This window comes from Gracilinanus agilis, chromosome 3, assembly GCF_016433145.1.
Source record: "Gracilinanus agilis isolate LMUSP501 chromosome 3, AgileGrace, whole genome shotgun sequence".
NCBI classification, from domain to species: Eukaryota; Metazoa; Chordata; class Mammalia; order Didelphimorphia; family Didelphidae; genus Gracilinanus; species Gracilinanus agilis.
In genome coordinates this window covers 335,373,886-335,386,511 of record NC_058132.1, presented here as the reverse complement: position 1 = coordinate 335,386,511, position 12,626 = coordinate 335,373,886, and the positions used below count along the sequence as shown (strand labels likewise).

Here is a 12,626-nt window from a genome sequence, read left to right as displayed (position 1 = left end):
AATTCCTGGAGGTCTTTCCAGTTCACATGGAATTCCTCCAGTTCATTATTTCTTTTAGCACAATAGTATTCTATCACCAACAGATACCACAATTTGTTCAGCCATTCCGGGCATCCCCTCATTTTCCAATTTTTTTTTGCCACCACAAAGAGCACGGCTATAAATATTTTTGTACTAGTCTTTTTCCTTATGATCTCTTTGAGGTACAAACCCAGCAGTGGTATGGCTAGATCAAAGGGCAGGCAATCTTTTAAAGCCCTTTGGGCATAGTTCCAAATTGCCATCCAGTACATGTGTAATCATGATGAACATTTTTCCATATAGCTTATGTTGTGGAAGAAGACATATATGTGCATATATTGTAAGGGTTAAATTAAGGAGTGTGGCAAAGTGAGGAGAGCAGTTTTACTTTGTTTAATCTAAAAAAGAAGTACAGATAGAAAGATAGAAAAGAGGCAAGATTATTCATCTTATACCCTATAAATATACCTAAAATTCCTAATAACTACCTAAAATTTCCTAAAACTATCTTTAACTGTCTTCTCAAGACAAGTTCTTCTGCTTGACACACCAGACCTACCTTAACCTACTCTATAAATTATTTACTACCTACTTCCTTCTCGCTGTCCAACTATCCCCCTAACTTCCTGTCAGAGGGCAAGCTACTTCCTCCCCTCAGGTCCTGGTCTCTTTGGTAATAGAATCTTTAGCTCTGGCTCACTGAATCACTGAACCTGTCAGTTCTGATCTACTTAGAAACCCTGCTCTCTAGCCTCTTAAGGAGACAGAGGGAGAGACAAAGAAAATCCCTTTAACAATATATATACACACACACACAATATAATGCTAAGAAACTTCACTTTGCATCAGTTCACATGAATCCTTCAAGGTTTTTCAGAAATTATACTACTTGTCCGTTCCTTAACTTTTTTAAAAAAGTTTTTTTTGAGATTCAGACTTAGTAGTGGTATTGCTGGATCATAGGATATGTACAGTTTTATAGCTCTTTGGTCATAGTTCCAAATTGCTCTCCAGAATGGTTGGATCAACCATTTATATAATGGCCTAAAGTTTTCCAACCACTTTACACAAACTATCTCATTAAAAACTAAACAACCTTGTGAGGTAAGTACTATAAGTATTCTTCATCCTGGTTCTGTAACTATGGAAATTGAAACACAGAGAGACTGTGATTTGCTTGTGATTGAATAGCTAAAAAGCATTAGAGGTAGAATCCTTTCCATGTTCTCTCCAATATACACATTTGGCCATTAGCACCATAATCTTATTCCACTTTGGGATGAAGTAGAAATTGTACTAAAGAAAATAAAGAAAAGAAGAGAAAAATCTTGTACTAGAGTCAATACAATTTCAAATGTGTTATGGGTTTGATTCTCAAGAGATGTGAAAGAGAAGAAGCCACCAAATTTTTTTGGGGAAAAAATCATGACCCTTATTGTTAATGAAAAGAAAAGGTGACCAAGAAAATGTCATGATTACTAATTCGTGTGCCCACTCTCTCATCTCTAATAAATCTTTAGGAGAATAATCTATACACATATGAGGCATTCTCAGTGGAGGAATGATTAGGGAACAAAGAAGCTTTCACAAATGCTATTCCTAAATAGATCACATCTTTACAGTCTCTCCGTTTATTGACTGAAAGGACCAGAGAATACAAGATACTACTGTGTCTTGTTTTTATTATTTTTTTTTTTGCTATCAAAAAGTATTTGATTCTGTAAGTAAGATGCCCCCTTTAAAGTTTTCCTTCAACAGTGTTTTTCCCCTGCATACATCAAAATCTTGAAAGACCCAATAGCAGAAATGACATTGTTCAAAAACTCTGTAGTTATTCATATCAAATAAGAACTAAAACACTCCCCAAAGAAAGTTGCCACTATTACAAACAACTTCAGAGTCCAAATGGAAAGGCAAAGTCCTTCAGATGTTCCTATTTTGGGATGACTTTATGTTGATTGTATCTAGGAGCATTTCATAATGTTCAGTCTATCCACATGCAAAAAAACAAGTGTATGAAAATGCCTCATCTCCAGACTGTGATTTGCAATAAGATGGTTAACCCAAAGAACATAATTGATTGGTACATTTATCTTTGAGAGGCACTGCCAATGAAATGATAAACAGGGCCCAGAACTGAGTAGGAGAATTTCCTAAATGCTTTTGGGAAAATGGATAGTGCTTTAAATTTGTTTTAGTTCAATTTTTAAAAAATTTTGATCAATGTCTTGTTTTTTTAACACATTGATTTCTGAATATATTCCTTCCTCTATCAAGTGTGGCAGTTTTTATAACAAAAATTTTTTGAAGAGCAATAAACAGTTAAGCACAATTAACCAACATGTTGATTGTGTCTGACAGGATACGCCATATTCCACATTCCATGGCCCTTCATCCTTTCAATGAAAGGAAAAAGTGCCTTTTATTGATTCTTCTCCAGGGTTAACCTTGGTCATTACAGTGACTCAGGGTTCACTTATTGATTTTTGTCTTCTTTCCTTTACAATTGATATAACTGTGCATCCTATTTTCATGGTTCTCTTTACTTCATTTGCATCAGTCAGCATAGATTAAGTGCTTACTGTGTGCCAGGCTGGGGATACAAAGAACAGCAAAAGGTAATTCCTGCCCTTCAGGAACTCATAGGCTAATGGAAAAGACAACATGCAAATGGTTATATGCAAAGATGCTCTGTATGAGATAGAAATAATATTTGGAATGCACTAGGTTTAAGAGGGATTGGGAAAGATTTCCTATAGTCTTCAATTTAGTCTTATTCTTCTGTGAATTTTTCATATTCATGATGTTTACGTACTATAATTTTTTTTGGTTTTGTTTTTACTATCCTTTTTTAAAAAACCTTTACCTTCTGTCTTATCAGTATCAGTTCCAAGGCAGAAGTGCGGAAAGGGCTAGGCAACTGGGGTTAAGTGACTTGCCCAGGGTCACCCGGATAGGAAGTGTCTGAGGCCAGATTTGAAGCCAGGACCTCCTGTCTCTAGGCCTGACTTTCAATCCATTGAGCCACCTGTTGACCCTACCACAATTTGTATAGCCTTTCCCCAATCAGTGGATATCTATCTGATTTCCAGTTCGTTTTTTAGCCACAAAAACTTTGTGCGGTATTTCCAATATTCCCCATTTCCCTAAAATTTAAAGGCTTATCTTTTTAATCATTGCTTTGGTAATACTCTGTACATCTACAAGTCACAGAATACCTTAGTCTCTCTAGAATATTTTACCCAAAAGATAGAGAAGACATTTGTGATGTGACCCAAGAAGCTAAAGGATGAAGTGAGCAGGCTAAGTAGCATCAAAAATGTCATCAAAGAGGTATATGATTAGAAAAGAAGGTGGGCACCATCCTGTGTACTCCGTTGGTATCCATGTAATATCAAGAGATCCAGAGCAAGCAAGGCCCCTCGCGTGTTGGCTGGGTCCTTCATGGAAGGTTTAGATCAGTGGTTCCCAAACTTTTTTGGCCTACCAGCCCCTTTCCAGAAAAAAAATATTACTTAGCCCCCTGGAAATTAAATTTTTAAAAATGTTAATAGCAATCAATAGGAAAGATAAATGCACCTGAGGTCGTCACCGCCTCCCTGGATCACTGCAGCACCCACCAGGGGGTGGTGGCGCCCACTTTGGCAATCACTGGTATAGAGGGAGGAAAGGGAACAGCTTTTTGATTAGGGCTTGGCCTCTGCCCTCCAAATAAGGACCAGTATCAGTGGAGCAAACAAAATAGAAGACCTTTAGCAAGAGGGGAATTCTTTTAGGAAGAATTCATTCACATTTAAACATTCATTTTGGGCCTCTGCTTAGTGGTAGCTTGGTGGTTGAATAGATAAAGCACCAGGCCTGGAGTCAGGAAGACCTGAATTCAAGCCTAGCCTCGGTCATTTACTAGCTCTGTGACCTTGGGTAAGTAATTTCACCTCTGTTTGCTTCACTTTTTTCATCTGAAAAATGGGGATAATAATTGCATGTACCTCCCACAATTGTTGTAAAGATCAAATGAGAGAGTAATGATTAAGTGTTTAGCACAGTGCCTAACATATAATATACTTTCTTTAAATATTGATTATGATGATGCTGCTGATGCGCTGAGCCTAGAGTCAGAAAGTCCTGAGTTCAAATTCTGCTTCAGATGTTAGTTGAGTGTCTCTGGACATGTCACTTAATCTCTGTCTCAGTTTTCTCAATTGTAAAATATGGATGATAATAGTATTCACCTCACAGAGTTGTTACGAAGATCAAATGACATAAAATATGTGAAGTGTTTTGAAAAATCTCAGAAGGTTACATAAATGTTAATTATTATTCCATGTCAACTATATTTTAAAAATAATTTATATTAAAAACAAAATTCTAAGGAGAAAAATAACAGATTGATTAAAAATAAGGTAAGGATTTTTTCTCTCACCCAAAGAGCATTTTGCTTCAGAACAACTCTTCTTGTTACTCAGTTGTTTCATTCATGCTTGACACTTCATGACTCTATTTGAGGCTTTCTTGGTAAAGATACTAGTGTGGTTTATCAGTTAATTTTCCAGCTCATTTTAGAGATGAGGAAACTCAGGGAAACAGGGTTAAGTGACTTGCCCAGTGTCACACAGCCATTAAGTGTCTTGAACTCATGAAGATGAATCTTCCTGACTCTAAGCCCAGCACCCTGCCCACTGAGCCACCTAGCTGTGCCCTTTAAATATCATAGCATAGTTTTATGATGGTTTTTTTAGAACAGAATTAACAGGAGCCAGTCTTGTCTCCCAACACCAAATTTATGGAATGGTTTACACACATTCACCCATAAAATAGTGTTCATGAATATTAGTATTTACATCAGAAACATACTCTCAGTATTTCAGGAAGTGTCAGGTGAGTCACAGACCAGGAGTCAGTGGTCTGTGTGGATTTGTAATGAACCCTAAGCTCTGAACGTAGGATGCTTGGAGCAACCATTTCTGATCTCCCCAGGTCAATGCAAGAAAAAGCAGACGGTTATTACCAAGGTGTGACTCACCAACACTTGTCTGGGTAGTCCCAGCCACTGTGCACCTCGCTGTGCACCTTTCTGACGGTAGCTTTCTGCTTTTGGAACCTGTTGATGAAAGGAGAAGGAAGTTTTTGAAGGTGGAAGGGATTGTAGATAAGAGAGAATACCCTTGGGCTGTGCACTGCTCACCTCCCGCCATCTGGGAGTTTTCCCTTTAGCCTCCTTGACCTGGTGGACCTGGATGCTTGTGAGCTTTTGCCACGTTGGCTAATATCCACTTCTATATTAAAAGAGGTGTGGGGAAGCCTGGTCTGATTTCCTGCAGGGTGGCACAGTCTAGATACTCCTCTGCTTCTGACGGCCAGTGAGGATTTCCAGATGGCTGGTTTGAATGTCTCCCTCTGCTTCTTTTTTATTATTGTGACCCTTTGTGAAGGGGCCAGAAGGCTTTCCAAGATGTTTCTCCCTCAGAACATCTACAGCAGCTTTGCTGGGGAGCTGGCAAGTGCCCTCCAGCTGTGTGCTTGCTGCCTGGAACTAAGGATGTTAGTGGAAATTGGGCTCTGGGGAGGCGGCTTTGGCCCAGATGTGGTCCTCACTCTTCTCTTCCTGCTCTTTTTGGTTCATGGGCTCTCTTTTGATGGGGCATCTGCCAACCCGGCTGTATCCATCCAGGAATTCCTGATGATGGAGTCCTCTCTGCTGGTGACGGCTGTCAAACTGTCCGCTCATTTTATGGGGATGAAGGCCAGCTGCGTTTTGACCAATCTCTATTGGTCCTGGGAGTTGACAGATTTCCATCTAATCCAGAATCTGATTGCCAGAGATTGCAGCTCCTCCCTCCGGACATCTGTGGGCCAGGGCACCTTGGTGGAAGCCACTTGTTCTTTCTTCTTCCATTTAACCCTGCTCCAATTTCAGCACAGTCTCTTTATCTATAGGGTGACAGCCCAGGCTCTCGTTGTCACCATCTTGGCTTATACAGGTGAGTGAACTTTCTTCTTGGGAGTTGGGGTAGGGGCAAAGGGGAAGAAGGTCATCCCCTAAAGCGATGTTATACTACAAAAGAGAAAAGAAGCATTCATGCCAATAGTCAGTACTTAAAAGAAATGGGACAGCTAGTCTGAAGAAAGTCAAGCAAGATGTGCCTTAAGAAATGAGTGAATTTCAGTTGTTTTTCAGTTGGTCATTTGCTTTATAGTGTTTTCTGGGGAATAGTGCTAGGCCCCAGAGGGTGGCAGAAAGGGGTATGTGTGTATGTAGTGGGGTGAAATGGGGAGAATTGAAGAAAGGAGTCAGGGAATCTTTGAAGTTGTTGGGCTTTATTTTGCCATTTGGGAGAGGGGGCTACCAAACATTCTTACGTTCCTTTAGCTTTTAGTGGAGTGATTTCGAGCTCTAGTTTCAGAATATGTGTCAGAATGATTCATTTACTTCAAAGGATGTCATGAAATTCTCCAAAGCAAACGAATTTTTTATTCAGTTTGATTAAAAAGTCAGACCATACTTTGGGGGACAAGGGGAAAGGGAAAAGGAAATCAGATAGTATTACAGCCTCAGAACAAGTAGGTGGGACATGGGGATAACTCTAAGGGATAAGAGAAAATGATGGTTAATATGGATGGAGCCTAGTTTAGGGATGAAAAAATAAATAAGCAGAATTACCTATTCACTTGCTGATAAGACAGCACATTGTCAGTATGGTAAAATGGCAAGTACTGAACTTGAAGTCAGAGAACTTGGGTTCCAGTCTTTTTCTGCCACTTACTATCTCTATGACATTGGACAAGTCCCTTTATTTCTCTGGCCTCAAGTTTCTTCATCTGCAAAGTGAAGGGGTTGGACTAGATGGAATCTAAATGTCTTTTCCAGCTCTGTATCTATGATCCTATGATGCTCTTGACTTGTCCTGTGATATGACAGATGATTTGTCTCATTTGTAATTGGTTAATTACATTAATTAAATTGTAATTGGCATTAGATCCTAATATATCTTTAAGTTTCTCTTCTAAATCTGTAAATAATTCTAATTTCATTCAGAAAGTTGCTATTTAAAGACCTCTGTAGTAAATTATATATATATATATGTTTATATCATATATGTGATACATATGCTAAATATATCAAATAGCAAATATAGAATATATAAACACATACATATATATGTGTGTGTATATATTTTTTATATATTATATGTAAAAGAGAGAAGAGCAACTCATGAATTTATTTTTTTTGGAGTGGCATGCTGGGCCAGGAATCAGGAAGTCTTGAATTCAAATCCAGCTTCAGACACTTAACAGCCATGGACCTTGGGCAAATCACACAACCTCCGTTTACCTCAATTTTCTTATCTGTAAATGGGGATAATAATAACACCTACCTCCTAAGGTTGTTGTGAGAACCAAATGAGATAATAATTGTAAAGCACTTAGCACAGTGCCCAGCATATTGTAAGCCTTATTACAAATATTAACTATTATTCTAATTATATAATGAATTCTTATCATGATCATTATCCTCATAGGTAGCATTTCTGTAGTGTTTTGAGGTTCACAAAATGCATTACAAATCCAATCTTATCTAATACAACAACCTTGGGAAGCAGGCTCTAGTATTATCTCCATTTTACATCTGAAGAAACTGAGGTAGACAAAGGTTAAGTGAAGTCACACAGCTACTAAGTGTCCAAGCCCAGTTTTGAACTCAGAACTTCCTGACTCCAGGTCCAGCACTCAATTGACTGTGCTACCAACTAGCTGCCTTATATTCTTAAAGGGGAGTACCCTCAGGAAATAAATAACTTATCTTTTTACAATGCTTTAGAGTTTACAGTGCCTTCCCTACAATAACTTTGTGAAGTGGGCATATAATGTATAAATATATACAGGTAAGAAAACTGAAATCCACAAAAGTTAATGCTTTAGCCAAGGACACATAGCCAGTATAGTGGGGTATCTGATTATATCCAATCAGCTAGAACAGTGATGGGCAAACCACCGCCTGTGGGCCAGATGTGGACCCCTGAAAGGTTCTATCCAGCTGTGGGACATTATTCCTAATCTGACGAATACAATGAGTAGGATACAATACAATGAATCTTCGAAAGAGTTGCCTTAGAAACAGACTGACACATGAGCATTTCCTTTCCTTTGGCCCCCTCTTTAAAAAGTTTGCCCATCACTGAACTAGAACATTCTGTCTCTATGAAGTGGGAAAACATCTTTCCCCAAACTTATAATATTAGTTAATTAACCTCTTTCCTCAAGGGTTGACATTTAAAAGTGGCCTAATAGCAAAGGTATCTATAATATTATAAAATATGAAAGAAAATGGAATGATAAGCCCAAGTCCACCAAACCTTCTCCAAAGATTCAAAGGATGTCCTACTACAATGCCTTATCCTGAATAAATGTCAACCACAGTGAAGATCAACCTAGGTCAGATTCATTTTGTTAATTGTTTGCCAATTGTGTGTGGGCAAAGAGAGAATAATTCTAACAACTCACATTTGTATGCTGTTAGGATGTGCAAAGTGCTTTTCTTACTCTTATTGTAAGGGTAGATGTACCCTCCTTTCCTCCATTTTACGGATGATGGAGCTGAGTCCATGAGAATTTAAGTGCCTTGGTTCCACAGCTAGTAAATGTCTGCCATAACATTTTAACTTGGGATTCCAGATTTCAAATTTAATATTCTGGCTGTTACATCATGTGTAACTCATGCCACCCCTCCAAAGGGTAGGAAGGTTGGATGTGGTCAAGAAGGGTTCAAGTTCGCAATCCTAGAATGTCTCAGGGAAAGATTAGAGAACAGGCTTGGAAGGCCAACGTAAGAGGCTGGGGAATCCAATTTCCTTTTGTACTGTTGGTTCAACTCTAGCAGGAGCTAGGTTGGTGGTGTTTAACCTTGTGAAATCCAATGTTTTTCTATCTAGTTTCCCATGTTGGGGGAAAGAAGAGAGAGGCTTGATGAAAAAGGAAACAGGATGTTTCAGATTGCTTAGTAGACCTGTGTTATTGGAATTTGGGGTTCTTTGGGTTTCATTGAGCTTTAATATTGAGGTCTATGATATAAACTTCCTGTGGATGCTTAGGGCACTTGAGAACTACATTTCCCATAATTCCTCCTATGGAGGAAGTGTGATTACGTAGACAGAGGTATAAAACTCCTGATGTGATTGGGAGACACTCTCTTTTGTTCGAAGCAGCCAGGTGGGAGAAGGTAATGGCGGGTGATTTGAATTAGATCTTATCAGGTGTGTGGCCTTCTTAATTACCTACCAATATGGCTTTAAATAAACTATTAGTACTTTTAAAGATATCCATCTATATCAATATTATTTTTAACAGACCCAGGGTACTTAAGAACTACATTTGTTCTTTTGCATTATCTCTTGGTCCAGGACAGTATTCTGCAAAGGCCCATGATTCCTTTCCTTATGGTAACTGACTCCAACTAGGGACTCCAGGGAGGTGGAGGTGGTTCACTAGGGAGATTTCATCTATCTCTCTGTTTTTCAGTTCTGTCCAGTTCTTTGTCGTTCCATTTGGGGTTTTCTTGGCAAAGATACTGTAGTGGTTTGCAATTTCCTTCTCCAGCTCTTTTTATAGATGAGGAAATTGAGGCAAACAGGGTTAAATGACTCTCCTGGGGTCAACAACTTCTTAGTATATAAGACTGGACTTGAACTTGGGGAGAGGAGACTTTGTCATTTGAGGCCCAACACTATCCATTGCACCTCATAGTTCTGTAGCTGTTACCTAAATGCCAGCATCCATAGAAGGAGAAGCAAAATCACAATGGATCCCATTGTCTGAAATGATCTTTACAAGTTAGTTATAATGACTGTTTTTTAAATGTCAGGGAGGGAGGGAACACTTTCCAGGGCCCTTTCAGCTTGAGGATTCTTTGTTAAAACCTAAAAAGATAAATTTATATGTGTGTGTGTGTGTGTGTGTGTGTGTGTAAATATATATTACACATATATAAATAATTAAAAACTAAAAAGATAGTTAAAACCAACAGAAATGTGTCCCTCTGGATTGTTCTTTCCACAGCTGGTCCATTCACCTCTGCTTTCTTCAACCCTGCCCTGGCCTTCTCTGTGACTTTTCACTGCTCTGGAAACACTTTTTTGGATTACATGCAGGTCTACTGCCTGGGCCCTCTGGCAGGTAAGAAAGCTCAAGGAACTTCGAGTCCATTTCCAACATTCCCTCAAGTCTGGAGGTTTGAATCTATTTAGGACAAAGTTGGCAATGTGAGGGTCACAAGTTTAGAACTGGAAGCAACTTTAGAGGCTGCCATCTAATCCAGTCCCCAAACTGGAGGTGACTTGGTGGTACAGTGGACAGAGCACTAGACCTGAAGTCAGAATACACCTTCAGATATTTATAGGTTGTGTGGCCCTGGCAAGTCACTTGATCTCTGCCTCATTTTTCTCATCTACAAAATAGACCATAGCACCAATTTCTCCAGGTCTTTGTGAGAATACAATGAGATAATATTTGTAAAGAACTTTGTCAACCTAAAAGTGCTATAAAGCCTAGTTAATATTGTTATTACCTAAAGGTTCAATAAGCAATTACCTTTTTAAACTTTGGATTCATTGGGTCGTGGACAGCAGAGGGCACAATGATAATTAACATCTCACTTAAAGTGAAAATTTCTCTGTCTTTACTTAGTAAACAAATATGAAACAAAATGGAACTGGTCAAACATTATCTTTACTTCTCCTGACTACTCTCTGGTGCAGGTCTCAAGATGCAATAAAATACTCAAAACTTCTGTGGCCAAAAGGAAATTAGAAAATATAGCCCTTGATGACCACAAACCATCATATGTTGGATATTTAATCCCTGAATAACTGAATGTTATTGAATAATAGTCTGAAGTATTAAAAAGTAGAATATAGACACACACACGGAAATAATGGGAAAGTTAAGCATGGAAGATACACTGAGACCATGGACACTCCTGAGGAAAGCCTGATGTTATACCATTTGCCTGTGTGACTGTGGACAAGTCATTTAACATTCAAGGCCTCTGTACCTTCATCTATAAAATGAGGAAATTGGGTTAGTTGGAGTCTGAAGTCCCTTTCAGTTCCCAATCAATAATTCTAGGATGGTATCCTTTTGTTGGTTAGCCATTTCAGCCCTGTCTGAATCTTCGTGACCCCATTCAGAGTTTTCTTGGCAAACTGGAATGGTTTGCCATTTCCTTTTCCAGCTCATTTTACAGATAAGGAAACTGAGGCAAACAGGGTGAAGTGATTTGCCCAAAGTCACACAGCTAGTAAGTGTCTGAGGCTGGATTTGAACTTATCAATAAGTTGATGAATCTTCCTGACTCTAGACCCAGAGCTCAATTCACTGCATTTCACATGTGTTTACTCAATCTTTTTAGATTGGGTCTATGATGCACCCATCTGGGCACTTTCTCTGTCACTGCAGGTGATAATGGTTACCCCTCTCTGCCTTTGCAAATGGCTTTCATGATCTGTGTGACCAAAAACATTCCTATCCAGGGACCAACCTGTTGATGAGCCTTTCTCCAAATTGAGTGAGGCTGGTCTTCAAATCACAAGCATTTCATTGCCCCACTGGACCCCCACTTGGAACCTGTGGAGCAAGGCCAGATATTTTAGGGCTCGTAGTCTCTTAGCTTGGTCAGCTATGCCACAGTGAAGCTTTGAAGAAAGGCCTAGGGTGGTGGGGCCTGCATTGCCTGGGTGTAGTGCTTTGAAGTCAAGTTGGACAGTGAGTTCATAGGCTTCCCTAGACTCATAAAATCTTCTTTTTTTCCAGGGATGGTTGTGGCAATCCTATTATATCAAGGCAACATTCCCCGGTTTTTCCAGAGGAACCTGTTTTACTATCAAAAGAGCAAGTATCGGGTTCCCAAGGGGAAGCCAGCCTCCACACCCAATGGGATGCAGAAACAGGAGAAAAATACAAAGAGAAGGAAAGTAGAATCCAACCAGAAAATGGAGTGACAGCAGCTGTTCTGGAGGCAGAGGACCTGAGTTCAAATCCTGTCTCTGCCACTTACTACCCGGATGACTTTGGACAAGTCACTTAAACTCTCTAGGCTTGTTTTTCATCTGTGAAAGGAGAGAGTTTGGCCTTTGAGGACCCTTACAGTTCTGGATCTGTGCTCTTGTGATCCTACAAACTGTGACAGGTGCACCCATTTCCTTGGCTTGCCAGTTTATTGGGTGAATGGATCAGCAAAACAGTCAGAGTTAAGCTGGCTGGCTTCATATTTCAAAAAGTTGTTGAGCTGGTTGAGAATGGTCTCAGGCAGCAACCAAGTACAGTCAGGTACCCTAGAACCAGAGTAGTTCTTCACTGTTTTTTTGAGTCTTGGACTCCTTTGACAGTTTGGTAGAGCCTATGGACACCCCTCTCCAGATCATGTTTTTAAATACATAAAATAAAATATATAGGATTACAAAGGATACAGATTATATTGCAATACAATTATTAACATATTAAATAAAGTAAGTTCTTGAAACCCAGGTTGAGCCCCTCCCTCCCTCCCTCCCTCCCTTCCTTCCTTCCTTCCTTCCTTCCTCCCTCCCTTCCTTCTTTCCTTCCTTCCTTCC

At 39.4% G+C, this 12,626-nt stretch overlaps 1 protein-coding gene across 1 annotated transcript; it reads left to right on the top strand.

The window, feature by feature from the left end:
- The first annotated feature begins 5,395 nt into the window (after positions 1 to 5,395).
- LOC123239433 (aquaporin-12-like) lies at positions 5,396 to 12,441 on the top strand. The gene is made up of 3 exons (XM_044666704.1): positions 5,396 to 6,002; positions 10,075 to 10,191; positions 11,827 to 12,441. The coding sequence occupies exons 1-3, from the start codon at positions 5,396 to 5,398 to the stop codon at positions 12,012 to 12,014; spliced, it is 912 nt and encodes a 303-aa protein (XP_044522639.1). The 3' UTR covers positions 12,015 to 12,441.
- Positions 12,442 to 12,626: the final 185 nt, after the last annotated feature.